This window comes from Amia ocellicauda, chromosome 22 (assembly GCF_036373705.1).
Source record: "Amia ocellicauda isolate fAmiCal2 chromosome 22, fAmiCal2.hap1, whole genome shotgun sequence".
NCBI classification, from domain to species: domain Eukaryota; kingdom Metazoa; phylum Chordata; class Actinopteri; order Amiiformes; family Amiidae; genus Amia; species Amia ocellicauda.
In genome coordinates, this window is record NC_089871.1 from 67324 (window position 1) to 80921 (window position 13598).

At 54.5% G+C, this 13598-nt stretch overlaps 2 protein-coding genes across 4 annotated transcripts; both read left to right on the plus strand.

The window, feature by feature from the left end:
* Window positions 1–1199: 1199 nt before the first annotated feature.
* ncf1 (neutrophil cytosolic factor 1) lies at window positions 1200–8741 on the plus strand. Its single transcript, XM_066695241.1, has 11 exons — window positions 1200–1398; window positions 1515–1595; window positions 2673–2748; window positions 3864–4029; window positions 4313–4371; window positions 4668–4790; window positions 7053–7160; window positions 7245–7362; window positions 7513–7626; window positions 7719–7879; window positions 7995–8741. The coding sequence occupies exons 1-11, from the start codon at window positions 1327–1329 to the stop codon at window positions 8147–8149; spliced, it is 1233 nt and encodes a 410-aa protein (XP_066551338.1). The 5' UTR covers window positions 1200–1326; the 3' UTR covers window positions 8150–8741.
* A 691-nt stretch (window positions 8742–9432) lies between these two features.
* Window positions 9433–13597, plus strand: rcc1l (RCC1 like). 3 transcript variants are annotated; one of them, XM_066695239.1, is made up of 12 exons: window positions 9433–9623; window positions 9724–9945; window positions 10208–10504; window positions 10641–10770; window positions 10859–10987; window positions 11103–11221; window positions 11499–11583; window positions 11703–11884; window positions 12010–12097; window positions 12399–12572; window positions 12650–12735; window positions 12940–13597. In XM_066695239.1, the coding sequence occupies exons 3-12, from the start codon at window positions 10223–10225 to the stop codon at window positions 13015–13017; spliced, it is 1353 nt and encodes a 450-aa protein (XP_066551336.1). In that variant the 5' UTR covers window positions 9433–9623; window positions 9724–9945; window positions 10208–10222; the 3' UTR covers window positions 13018–13597. The 3 variants fall into 3 exon arrangements, with proteins under 3 accessions (XP_066551336.1, XP_066551337.1, XP_066551335.1); XM_066695240.1 differs by having other exon boundaries at window positions 9724–9820; XM_066695238.1 differs by lacking the exon at window positions 9724–9945.
* Window position 13598: the final 1 nt, after the last annotated feature.

The window sequence follows — 13598 nt, forward strand, 5'->3', positions numbered from 1 at the left end:
TTATTATTAGTTGAAATGTCATTCTTATTGTCTTTTTCACTAAACACATTTCATATTTCCAAGTATGAATGACCCCCTGCCCTGGGATCTCCGCAGTGATGAAAGACCTGGACGGAGCACTTCCCGCTCGGGGGCGTGTCCCGGGGCCGTCAGGGCCGGGCTGTTGGTGGCCCCGGTCCTGCTGCTCGAGAGTCACAGGCCCTTTGTTTTTCCTGGGACATGCGAGACTGTGGCTTCCTCTCTGCACCCTCACAATGAAGTCACTTATAAAGAGTGTTTACGTGACAGAAAGCACAGCGGCTCTCACCAACAAGTGCTGCATCTCACCTCACAGGGGGAGCTGAGCTGTGTGATGTAGTAATAATAATACAGGAGCCCTGTGCTGGGGATGGTGGTGTTATGGTACATGTTATAAGAGCTCTGTTCTGTTGCTGTTTTAAGTGACAGCAGGGTTGACTTCACTGGCTGGGGGTTCAAAAACCAGGGGCTTTACACAAGATGCCACTTCCCCTCCGCTGTCCGGCTTCCTTCTCTCCGTGCTCAGTGTGGAGCGTGTGCTGGCCTTCACAGCCCTCTGTGGTGCGTGCGTGTGTGTTTGTATGTTAAAGCACAACGTCCTTCCCTGGTGTCCAGTTTCCTGCACTCTGGGGCATTAGGTCTTGGTAGAGTGTACATGGTGCCGGCCCTGGCGGTTAGAGTGTGCTCCACTCTGTGCTTGGTGCTGTGCTTCAGGTGAGGGCTGCTCGTTGTACCGTGGCAGGGCTGTGTGGAGTACAGAGAGCAGAGAGCATGACGAAATGCAGTTTGTCAATCACTCTCACTTCACTGCTTATCAAAATCTCTCTCTGCAAACATTAGTGGAAAGGGGATGGGGGGGGGGATGAAAGTAAAAAAGGAACTAGCCAGTCTTTGATCTCAGGGACAGAAACCAGCTCCCCGGGCCGATTGGGGAAGTGGAGGCTTCATTTCAGTTCTTCGCCATGACTCTCAACCGTCTAAAAACGTACATCCCCGGGGGGGCGTGGCAGTCGCTCTGGAAGCTGCTTTCCAGACACACAACCAAACCCCCCCCTGCTGGCTGTGATCGTCAGGCGGACTCTGAGCCTGTGGAAGTCCCCCAGAACACAGCGGCGCTCACTGGTGTGTGTGTGTGGGGGGGGGGGGGGCGGAGCCAGAGGCGGGGTGGGCGGCGGCCTGTGGTGGAGGACACTGCAGGTGGAAGGCAGAGATATTAAAGAGAGGCACAGTGCCTGAGCGGCTATATTACTGCTCTGCTATCAAGACACGCACACACAGACAGACATCTGAACTCCTGCGTCCGTCACCATGGGGGAGACTTACATTCGTCACATGGAGCTTCTGGGTTTTGAGAGGCGATTCTTTCCCAGCCAGCACTACGTGAGTCCCTCAGGAGAATCTCTCTCTCTCTGTCTGTCTGTCTGTATGTCTGTATGTTCATGGCTGTATACACTGTGTTCTCACATGGCTCCCCCGTCTCCGTGTCGCTCTCACAGGTGTACATGTTCCTGGTGAAGTGGAGTGACCTGAAAGAGAAGCTGATCTACAGGAAATATCCAGACATCTACACTTTCCACGTGAGTCCCTGGTTATAATTCTATTATTGATGATATTAATGAAGTGAACTGCTTTTGTTAGTGGAGGCCAGACTGTTGTTAGAGGACAGTGGAGGTGTGCCATGTCCTCCTCTGTCTTGCGCGGGTCGCATGGCACGCCCTGTCAATGCCAGGCTTGGGGGGGTGCTGTGCGTGGGGGTCAGGGCAGCGGCGGGGTGCTGGTCTGGGCTCTCCTCTCTGGCACACACAGACACGCTCTCCGCAGCACCGGGGAAGTTGTGACACTGAGTGCGTCGTCAGTGTGGCAACTCTCTCTGCACTGCGGAGCCCAGTGTCTCTTTCACAATCCGGCCACAGCAAGAGCTCTCACTGCACATTGAGAGGGGGAAGAGGGACAGGAGAGAGGGAGAGTAGGCAGGGAGGAGAGAGAGAGCAGAGGGGAGAGGTAGGGGGGAGGGTGAGGATGAGAAGAGAGGGGGAAGATTCACTTACATAATTTTGTAATTTTGAATTCGCCCTGAATAAGGGTGTCAGCTAAGAAATAAATAATAATAATAAAAAGAAGGAAAGGAGGAGAGGGGGAAGAGGGAGAGGAGAGAGGAGACAAGAGTGGAGAGAGGGAGAGGAGAGAGAGGGAAGAGGGAGAGGAAGAGAGAAGGGGAGAGGAGAAGAGGGAGAGGAGAGAGGGGAGAAAAAAGAGGGAAGAGGTGAGGGGGAAGAGGGAGAGGAGAGGAGATGAGAGTGGAGAGAGGAGAGAGGGAGAGGAGAGAGAGGGAAGAGGGAGAGGAAGAGAGAAGGGGAGAGGAGGGAGAGGGAGAGGAGAGAGGGGAGAAAAAAGAGGGAAGAGGTGAGGGGGAAGAGGGAGAGGAGAGAGGAGATGAGAGGGAGAGGAGGGAGAGGAAGAGAGAAGGGGAGAGGAGAAGAGGGAGAGGGGGAGGGGGAGAGGAGAGAGGGGAGAAAAAAGAGGGAAGAGGTGAGGGGGAAGAGGGAGAGGAGAAGAGAGGGTGTCTGTGCCAACTATGCCCTGCACCGTGTGCTGACATCACACATCAAATGCTCTCAGCTCTCTTTGATCCACATGCCATGTCTCTGCCGTAGAAATCCCTGAAGGAGATGTTCCCCATCGAGGCGGGAGACATCGACTCCAAGGACCGCATCATCCCCCACCTGCCAGGTACGCCCTCGCCCAGTCCGCCCGGGCTCCCGGTACAGCCCTGGGCCTGACAGCCAGACCCCTGCAGACACGCTTGAGGCCCTGCTGGCCTACATGTGTGCAGCTGGTGAGAAAGGGCTGAGAGGAAACTGTGGGAAGGGGGGAGAAAACAGGCACACAATTCGTCTCCTCTTGCAGGCGTTCGAAATTGTGACCTTTTCAACAATTCTAAATTGCTTCTCGAATCGGAGGCTATATTTATTGAGCGTTGTGCCGCCATCGCGGTCTGAGATGCTCAGGAGGAAACACCTGCACGGGCCTGTGGCCGGGGGGGTCTGGCCCATGACAGTCAGCCATGGCGAACGCAGCAGAGCGGCTCCTCCGTCTCGCAGGGCCGTGTGTTACTGTGTTTCATGCTGCCAGGTCAGAGGATCGCGGGGCCATGCGGCCCTTGACCAGGGCAGGAGCCAGGTGTCAGGATAGCCTGGCTGTGTGCATCGCGTGTGGATTCATCACTTACTACCTTTAGTTCTACTGCAGTCCAGGCGTCCCAGGACATGAAGTGCCAGAGCAGGACAGGGAGGAAGCGCTTTACCCAGCAGCTGATTTAGGGACCTAACCTGCTGGACGGGGGCAGCGTGTCGGAGCCCCAGGGGCTTGTGGGTTTGACCATCTCTGCCGGAGTGACGGATGTTTGTACAGACACTGGCGGCACAGAGAGAATAGAAATAATCCCCCCAGCTCCTCACACTGAGAAACTGAAACATTGGCAGCAGGCGCCGGTTTTCCCTTCGCTAGGAGTCATGTGGCCGAGGCAGCGCAGACCCTGCAATCTTGGGAAGTACACAGGAAACTGCACTGTTTTGTAGGATTTTTTATTTTTAAGCCGACTAACTTACTTGTCAGAAGATCTTTGATATGTCCACACTTCCTCTGCGAGAATGTGAAGCAATGGGCAAAAAGCTGCAGGCGTTGCGAAACAAAGAAAGCTTGCAGAAGTTATTTTCAAAAGATGTTTTCCTGAAAAGATTACAATAACCACAAGAACTGTCTGTCTCCCTCAGTCTCTCTCTCAATTCAATTTCAATTGTTTTATTGGCATGACAAACAGATTCTCTCTCTCTCTCTCTCTCTAGCTCCAAAGTGGTTTGCCACTCAGAGGACGACGGAGACCCGTCAGGGCACGCTGGCTGGGTACTGCCAGGCCCTGCTCAGCCTGCCGCCCAAGATCTCGCGCTGCCAGCTGCTTCTGAGCTTCTTCCAGGTGCAGCCGGAGGACGAGACCCCGCCCGCGCCACACCCGTGAGCACTCTTATTATCATCTTCATGATAACGAGGATGATCTGTGCTTCATCCAGCTGTCCCTGTGTTGTAGCGGACGAGCTCTCAGTGCTCAGGTCTGTGCGGTCGGGTTTTCTACTCTCCCTCTTGTGCAATATGCTGCAGTTCTTGGCACGGCCGAGCCTTGCAGTGAAAGCGAGTACAGGAGCCTGCAACTCCACCCAGCAGACACAGGCCCCACTCCACGGGGCCGAGGGCCAAGTAGGGGCCCCGAGGTTGAGCAACTGTGTTTGTGTTCCTGCAGGTTTAAGAAAAATGAGACCTACCTGATGTCCAAGGACAACTCGAGGAGCAACACGTCAGGTGAGGCCTCTCAGGGTGCTGTGTGTGGGGACAGCAGCCTCCCTCTTGCTCTGAAACAGTACAGTATTGCTACATTGTTAAAAGAAGACTGTATTAGTTACATTAGCAAACAGGAAACATACATGTTACAAAATAAGGATGTGCGCAGGCGTCGAGATTAGTTACTAACTAATCTTGACACCTGCGCACACCTGCTCTCTGGGCTCCAGGTGACAGTGTGTGTTGGTCAGCAGCCAGAGACTCAGCAGTAGTAACTAATTAACTCTCCCTCTCTCCCCCACACCCCGTGTAAGCAGAGATCACTGGCCCCATCATCCTGGAGAGCTACAGGGCCATCGGCGACTACAGCAAGGGCACCAAGTACGAGCTGAGCCTGCACACTGGCGACACTGTGGAGGTGGTGGAGAAAAGCCCGAACGGTGAGGCCCGGTGGGGCAAGTGTCAGATACAGCTGCTGCTTCCCAGAATGCACTGGGACTGGCCTGTTTTCCCAGCACATTCAGAGGAGCTGGGTTGGCATGACCACAGTGCTCTGGTGTTGCCAGCGCTTTCAGGATGCATTACAGCACAGAGTGATAGAACACAATCATAATAATACAGTAATAACGATGTAAACCCACTTTTATTAATGAGGATAGTTTAAAGTCAATGATCCTCCCCGGCTGGATTACACAGCTCTCCTGAACAGAACCGCACCAACAGGACAGTCCTGCAGATAGCTCCCTCGCTCTCTCTCTCTCAAATGCAAATTCAAATTGCTTTATTGGCATGACATGACAGTTGCCAAAGCATGATCATGAAAAGAAGAAAATAAATAATAAAAATAATATATGTAACCAACAATGTAACAATATTTAAACAATACAGGAAATACATATATTTATATATCACTCCCCACCCTCCACCCTCATACAACACAAATGCAAACAGAACAGGTTCCCTTCCCCCCCTCCCTCAAGCAGGCATGGTGTCTATACACTGGACACTGTCCCTCAGGCTGGTGTCATGCGCTGTCCCTCAGGCTGTGACAGGTGGACACATTGGGCAGCCAGTGGGGCTGTGTGTCCCTCTCCCAGCATGACCGACAGTTTTTCTGTGTTAGTCATTTTTGGGAATTGTGGGATGGAGAGAGTGATTTTATTAATAAAATTGTCCTGTGTTTGGGAGTATTTTTCACAGGTCAGGAGAAAGTGCATCTCTGTCTCGACCTCTCCTGTCTCACAGTGACCACAGATCCTGTTCTCCCTGGCCAGCCAGCTCTGCCTGTGTCGGCCCGTCTCTGTGGCCAGGCTGTGGTCACTGAGCCTGTACTTGGTCAGGATTTGCCTTAGTCTTAAATCTTTGACCTCGGTTAGGTATTGTGCCGGGACGTATTTTCTGTTTAGGGCCCGATAGCGCTCCATCTTGTTTTGTGTTTTGGTTTCATCATTCCAATGTTCCACACAGGAGTTTGTCATGTGCTCTGTGATGTGCTTGGCTCTGCTCGGTCGTGTTCATGCAGTGCTGTCCTGAAGCTGACTGATGTCCGTGTGGCTCAGTGCGGTGAGCTTCAGGACTAGTTGGCTGAGGGGACTCCTTTGTGAGCTGAGCTCTTGGCTTCGAAAGGCCTTGTAGTGGTATGAATCTGGGTTACTGTTTTAAGTGAACCCAGTATATTAGTGTTCTTTCTTAGTGTAATTTGGATCTGCAGTGGGTAGCGGCCTAATTCCGCCCTGCATGCATTGTCTGGGGTGTTTCTGTGCACCTGGAGTACTGATTTACAGAATTCTGCATCCAGGACTTCTGCTGGGTGATTGTCCCATTTTGTGTTCTCCTGGTCTGTGAGCGGACCCCAGATTTCGCTACCATTGAGGGCAATTGGTTGGATTATGCTTTCGAATATTTTTAGCCAGATTTTAATTGGGGGATTTATGTCATAGAATCTCCTCTTGATAGCACAGAATGCCGTTCGTGCTTTTTCCTTCAGTGCGTTCACTGCCAGGTTAAAGCTCCCTGACGCACTGATGGTCAGACCCAGGTATGTGTATGTAGTGCTGTGCTCTAGGGGGGTGTTTCCTAGACTGAAGCGGTACCTGTTTGCCTGAGATCTGGGTTTCTTTTGGAAGATCATGACTTTGGTTTTGTCCAGATTAACTGCCAGGGCCCAGGTCTGACAGTGCTGCTCCAACAGCACCAGGTCATCTGCGTAGAGCAGGAATTTAATTTCTGTGTCGTGGAGAGCGAGGCCGGGGGCGTCAGACTGCTCCAGCACTGTTCAACATCTACATCAACGAGTTAGCCACAGTGTTGGAGCAGTCTGACACCCCCAGACTGCAGCCCTGCCGCACCCCACGCCCCTGAGTGAAGAACTCTGTCCTTTTGTTACCAATTTTAACAGCGCACTTGTTCTGTGTGTACATTGATTTAATTATGTCGTAGACTTTACCCCCTAAACCACTTTCCAGAAGTTGAAGGAAAAGTCCTTCATGCCAAATTGAGTCAAATACTTTTCTGAAATCAATAAAACAAGCAAATATTTTTCCTTTATTTTTTTGGTGGACGTGTTTGTCAATTAGTGTGTGTAGGGTGTAAATATGGTCAGAAGTGATGTGGTTTGGGAGAAATCCAATCTGGCTCTTACTCAAGACACTGTGTTCTCTCTCTCTTTCTCTCTCTCTCACGCTCTCCCTCTCCCTCGCCAGGCTGGTGGTTCTGTCAGTGCGAGTCTCGGCGCGGCTGGGTGCCCGCCTCCTACCTGGAGCCGCTGGAGGGGCCGGACGAGACGGAGGAGCCGGAGCCCAACTACGAAGGTGAGAGAGAGCGTGACCCTGTGTGTGTGACTTTGTGTCTCTATGTGTCTGTGTGTGTGACTGTGTGAATCTGTGTTTCCACAGGCGAGCTGTACATCACCATCAAGGCCTACACTGCAGCCCAGGAGGACGAGCTGACGCTGGCGGAGGGAGAGACCATAGAGGTCATTCACAAGCTGCTGGACGGCTGGTGGGTGGTCAGGTGAGTCTCTGCTGCCACCTGAAAGCAACGCCACCCACACACTGCTGGACCGTTACGTGGGGAGAGACGGAGGAAGTGCTTTTCAGCTGGTGGGGGTCACATGATCAGTCACGGGTGTAAGTGACTCGACTGACTGAGTCTCACTTGCAGGAAGGGCGAGGAGACGGGACACTACCCCTCCATGTTCCTGCGTGGGACGGGGGAGAAGAGGATGCCGGACAGCGAGAGGAACGCGATCCGCAGGGAGACGCCCCCACCTCGCAGGTACACACAGACACACACTCACACACACACGCTCTCTCTCTCTGTGTGGTGGCAGTTTGAGTTCCCGCGTCTCCTCTGGTCTCTTCCCTCAGGTCCACGATACGCAACACCCAGAGCATCCACTCGCAGCGGCGCCAGCGCATCACCCAGGACACCTACCGCCGGAACAGCCGCCGCTACCTGCAGCAGCGCAGCCAGCGCCGGCCCCTCGTGGCCACACAGCCCCCCCTGCAGGAGAAGCGCAGCAACAACGGTAACCCCCCGCCCTCCCGCCTGCACCTCGTCCACACCGACGAACCCCCGACAATTTGGGGTCCCCGGCGCTCAGTCTGTGCTCTGACGTTCTGCCGTCTGGCTTTGTCTCGCAGGAAACGGCGACCTCGTGACCTCCAGGCCCGCCCCCGCCTCCCAGGAGTCCGGTAACAGGCTGCCGTCCGTGCCCCCCCGCCCCAGCCACGAGCTCATCATGGAGCGCTGCACTGAGATCACCCGCAAGAAGGCCAGCTTCCGCTCCGCCAGCTGAGATGGCACCCCCACGGCCCGGAGGACCACCGCCGCGCCCAACGCACCGGCACAGTGGGCTTCACCAGAGCGACTCTGATCTCGATGTGTCTGGAGTGATGCAGTGCAATGCGTTTAGACTAGAGGCCGAGATAATTTATTCTTGTTCTCTCTGTGTGTTGACATTACGTTGTTTACTCGTATTACTGTTCAGCTGCCTAAGCTAGAGGTTGTGTCGTGGGTTCGCAGTGTTGCGTTGGAGTTTTTCTTCTGAGGGCGAGGGGCGAGAGCTGAGGGACTGAGAGACACCGGGAGTCTGTCTGTGTGTGCAGAGAGCAGCAGCAACAGCAGTGATGCCAGAATACTATCCTATTCACATTGCTTTGGCTTTTTCTTGTACATAAACTATTTTGTACTCTTACCCTTAATACCCTTAATAAAAACAACAGCAGCAGCAGCGCAAACAGCCTGGGCAGAGTGGCGCAGTCCTGCCACTCCTCGGACAGGGTGGCGCTGGAAGTGCATGGGCAGGGAGCGCTGTGTGAAGCCAGAGACCATGAATGCCTCTTCTCTGTATATCGCTTATACTGTATTAAATGTATCGTTTATTCCTGGGACTGACTTCTCGTGTTTCTTTCGAGCTGTAACATTCTTTATGATGCAAAACCTCGCACTTACAGTCTGTACACTACAAAACGCCCGACAGCCCTGATTCTGATAGTGTCTATTCACAAGCACACACACACACTACTGAACAACACAGCCACTGAGAAACACACACACACAGACCAGATGATAATAATCAGCTATAGCACATGGACCACATGTGACACTGCTGTCCCCTATGACACACCGTTGCCCTCTATACACTTTAATGATGAAGACCCGATACACCAACAGCTTGTAAACTACATACAATAATCTTGCTAAAACACATACAGTAATCTCATCGCTTCCGAGATAAATAAACCTGCACACTAACCTGCCCACTATTGAACCAGCGCTGCACACCTAGACATCATGTGTTATACACCTAATTTGATTACAAACTATCACTGATATTAACCTGTACTGTGTTAATGTTAACATCTAACACAGGCGAGAAAACGCACAGGAATGCAGTGAACTGTGCCAAATAAGGGAAGTCATTCTAAAATCATGGATGAAAATATCCCTGCCTTGCACAGCTGTGCGATATAAACGCGTGTAAATATGTAGCTATATTTATACATTGATCATGACGACGCGTCTCCGGCGCCCCCTGGCGGTCCTCCGTGTACTCGAATAGCTGTGAGGTCATAGGTCAGAGTGCAGAGGTTACAGACATGGCCGCCCCCGTGTAGAAACATGACTGATGTGAGCGACGTTACTCGGGCTGTCGGGCGGACTCAGAGTTAACCGCGACGAGGAGAAGGTCGGTGCGGTTTAAATTACTTCACAAGAAAGGACGTTTCGCGGAACGCGAGTGTCCCCAGCCAGCCACCGTCCGTGGAAAGGCGAGTAATCCAGCAATCCGACACAGCACTGCGAGACACCGGCTTCACAGGGCCGACAGTGTTTCCAATGGCGTTTACTTAGTGTTTCTGTATTGCATAGGCGTGGGGGGAGTATACGCATCTCTTAGAACAGCAGCGGCTCCCTGTCGGAACCAGACCTCCGTCCCTGCAGGGGGAGACAGTGCGGATCAGTACAGGTCAGCGATTGGCAGACAACTGTCCCAGTTGGACACATGAAGGCCATAGTGACCACCGGCTACCAGGGCCAGGGCAGCTTGTGACCCCTGACTGGTCTGCGTTTCAGACACATGACGATCCGCAGGTTTGGGTCTCCCCCAGTGTATTACAGTGTGACTAACAAGGCTGACTGACTCTCTGCTCTGGGACCCACAGCTGTCCTCGTTAAGCCGTTTTGTTACTGTATTCTTGTTGGGGTTTGTTTTGTAGCTTTATCATCATTTCAGTTGTTTTTTTATAATGATAATATAACAATACAACCATAATATTAATTACACAAAGAGCTTTCATCTGAAATAAACATCCCACTTCAAATCATAATGACAGAACAACCTCTCTCACCTCAGTGAGCCGCTGCCCCCATGTCTGTGGCGACGGCGCGGCTGCTGTGTGCCCGGAGCTGCGCAGCGCTGGTCCGGCGGGGGTTCGCCTCTCCCCGGGGGGCACAGAGCGAGGGTCCGGCGCAGGAGGGCCCGGTGTTCCAATATGTGGGCCAACGCACACGGCCCAAGGATCGGGTCTTCGTCTGGGGCTTCAGCTACTCTGGCGCTCTGGGCGTCCCCAGCTTCGTGGTGCCGGACAGCGGGAGGAAGACGCCCAAGAAGTACCAGCTCACCCCCTACCGCCTGGAGACGTTTGAGAGGGTACAAGCTCTCGCTCCACCGCGGCGTCCGTCTCTCACCCGCTGCGGGCCAGCCGGGACCACGAACACGCACGCAGTCAGGGCTCTGTGCCTCCCTTACTGACCTCCTCCTCTTCCTCCTCTTGTCTCTCTTCCAGATCTCCTCGGCAGCCTGTGGATATGGTTTCACCCTGCTGGCGTCTCGCACCCAGGACCTGAGCAAAGTGTGGGGCATGGGCCTGAACACGGACTCCCAGCTCGGCTTCCAGCGTTCCCAGCATGACCGCAGTGAGTGTCACATGGGCTGGACCGGGCTCTGCTGGACTGAACCGTGTGACATCGTTTTCTCGCCGTGTCCCTCTCTCTCTCTCCGCAGACACGAGCTATGACTACGTCCTGGAGCCGTCGCCTGTTGCTCTGCCCCTGGAGCGGCCCCAGGAGACAAGGGTGGTGCAGGTGTCCTGTGGCCGGGCACACGCGCTGGTCCTCACTGACTCCGAGGGGGGTACGTGTGTGTGGGGGGGTTCATGAGGGTGTAATCTCCCACCCTGGGGGGCTAATGATGGGCTCTGCCCCGGTGACGTCACTAACCGGCGGCTCCTCTCTGCCCCGTCCCTCAGTGTTCAGCCTGGGCAACAACGCGTACGGGCAGTGCGGGAGGGCCGTGGTGCCGGGGGAGATCTACGGCAGCAGCCACCGCGTCCACCGGCTGCAGGGTTTCCACTGCCGAGTGGTGCAGGTGAGCGGTCCGGTTCTGACCCACACCCCGGCAGCAGTGCTGTGTCACGGGCCGATCAGACAGCCGCTGCAGCTCTGCATTTGTATACATACATATAAAGGGCGTCTGCTAAGAAATAAATAATAATTATATTATATATTTTATTAATAAATAATATAGAGTTGGCTGCTGTTAACCTTAAGAAAGTCAGTAAGAACACAAATAAACTAACACACAAATAAATGTTTGTCCTCTCTGGGACCGCGTAACCGTCCTGTGTCCTCTCTGTGTGTTGCAGGTGGCGTGTGGACAGGATCACAGCCTGTTCCTGACGGAGGATGGCCAGGTGTACGCCTGCGGATGGGGGGCGGATGGCCAGACAGGTCAGTGTCCCTCGCTGTGTCTCTGCAGACCCCCAGCACTGGGAGAGTCAATGTTTGTGTTCACGACTCTCCCGCTGTTCTGTGGCCCAAATGGACATCCAGTTGTGTTTTGTTGGCAGGACTGGGGCACCACGACGTGGCCCCCTGGCCAGTGCGCCTGGGTGGGGCGCTGGCGGGGGTGCAGGTGAGGCAGGTGACGTCGTACGGAGACTGCAGCCTGGCTGTGTCCCAGGAGGGGGCGCTGTACGGCTGGGGCAACTCGGAGTACATGCAGCTGTCCGCCGTGACCGAGGCCACACAGGTGGGGCCGAGCCGGGGGCACGACATGTGTGTTTGTCCGGGGATACCGTGTGTTCAGTCTCACCACAGAGAAAACCGCTCCGGTCTGACCCTCCTCTCTCCTCCTCTTCATCCCTCTCTCTGCAGATCAACACTCCACAGCGCCTCCGTCTGGAGGGAGTGGGCCCGGTGCAGCAGGCGGCCTGTGGCGGCACGCAGGTGGCAGTGCTGAACGGTGAGCGGTGTGGCGGCTGTGCCCTCGCTTCCCTTCCTGCTGGCTGACTGGGGCTGGTTAAGGGCCATCATACAGGGACCCCAACCCTGCTCTCTCTCTGTCTGTAAATGTGCCTCTCTCTCTCCTTCTGTAACTGCATGTCTTTCTCTCCATGTGAGTCTCTCTCTCTCGCTCGCTCTCGTTCTCTCTTTCTGTGTGTGCGCATCTCTCTCTCCCAGTTCCACGGCCCACCAGGAAGACACCGGGGCTGTGAGACAGCTGGCTGCGTGGCAGTGACTGACGCCCTGTCTTTACACCCTAGACAAGGGGGAGGTGTTCGTGTGGGGCTACGGGATCCTGGGGAAGGGGCCCAACCTGTCGGAGTCCAGGACCCCGGAGATGATCCCGCCCACGCTGTTCGGCCGCAGCGAGTTTAACCCCACGCTGGCTGTGACGCAGGTGCGCTGTGGGCTCAACCACTTTGCCGCCGTCACAGGTGAGGAGCGCTGGGTTTTGTATTTTGCGCTTTGGGTCATCACTGTGGGGCGGTGACTGAGCGGCTCTGTGTTGCAGATCGAGGGGAGCTGTTCGTCTGGGGCAAGAACGTGCGCGGCTGTCTGGGCATCGGCAAGCGGGACGATCAGTACTTCCCCTGGAGGGTAGGAACTGTCCCTGCTCTGAGAGACGGCACTGTCCTTACACACTGACTTGACACGATGCACTCACACTGTGCTGACCACATCCTGCAGTTACACACCCAATCAACAGACCACATATAAATGGACTGATTCACACAAAACCTGTATGCCTTACCTGCATACAGACAGTATTGACACACTCTCCCCGTGTTTGTGCGCTTGCAGGTGACTGTGCCTGGCCGGGTGGTGGACGTGTCGTGTGGAGTGGACCACATGGTGGCGCTGGTCAAGTCTCTGCTGTGATGCACCCCGACCCCACTGCCCACAGCCCCTCCCAACCCCAACCCATGGCCCCCCGAGACCTGCCGTCCTTCACCTCAGTCTGTGAGAGTGAGTGAGTGTGCGTTTCTCTCTCTGGGAGGGAGTGCGTGTGTGTGTCCGTGTCCCAGGCTGGCCGTCTCCTTATCACTCTACCTGACTTGTGAGGCGTCGTCTCGAGTGTGCGCACATAAACGCACCGACTGCCGGCGGTTTACGAATGTACCCGTTTTGGTGTTTTTCTTGTCTGTGTGGCCGGTGTCCTGTGCGTCGGCTTGGGCTGTCCAGTCCAGTTCAGTCCCTCCTGCAGAGCCTCGACCTGATCAACCGCACACACCGCTCGGGGTCACCGGCCTCTGGGACATGTGGAGTCGCGGTCAGACGAGCGCCAGCCTCCAGCGCGTTGACACACGGCCCCAGAGCGCCGGGGTCTGTGGCCCTGCGCTCCCGGACAGTTTTGCTCATTGACTGTGTTCACAGCATCACACGATTACAATTCCAGTGTTCCCATTAATGGGAGTTCTCCATAAAACATTCAATAAATAATAAATTATTGTTAAAGACAC

Bases quoted from the DNA above. Each gene is read 5' to 3' on its own strand.
- ncf1 (XM_066695241.1), top strand. From the start codon at position 1,327: ATGGGGGAGACTTACATTCGTCACATGGAGCTTCTGGGTTTTGAGAGG. The intron at 1,399-1,514 runs GTGAGTCCCTCA...TCGCTCTCACAG, and splicing joins TCTTTCCCAGCCAGCACTAC to GTGTACATGTTCCTGGTGAA. The intron at 1,596-2,672 runs GTGAGTCCCTGG...TCTCTGCCGTAG, and splicing joins CAGACATCTACACTTTCCAC to AAATCCCTGAAGGAGATGTT.
- rcc1l (XM_066695239.1), top strand. From the start codon at position 10,223: ATGTCTGTGGCGACGGCGCGGCTGCTGTGTGCCCGGAGCTGCGCAGCG. The intron at 10,771-10,858 runs GTGAGTGTCACA...CTCTCTCCGCAG, and splicing joins GCGTTCCCAGCATGACCGCA to ACACGAGCTATGACTACGTC. The intron at 10,988-11,102 runs GTACGTGTGTGT...CCCGTCCCTCAG, and splicing joins CCTCACTGACTCCGAGGGGG to TGTTCAGCCTGGGCAACAAC.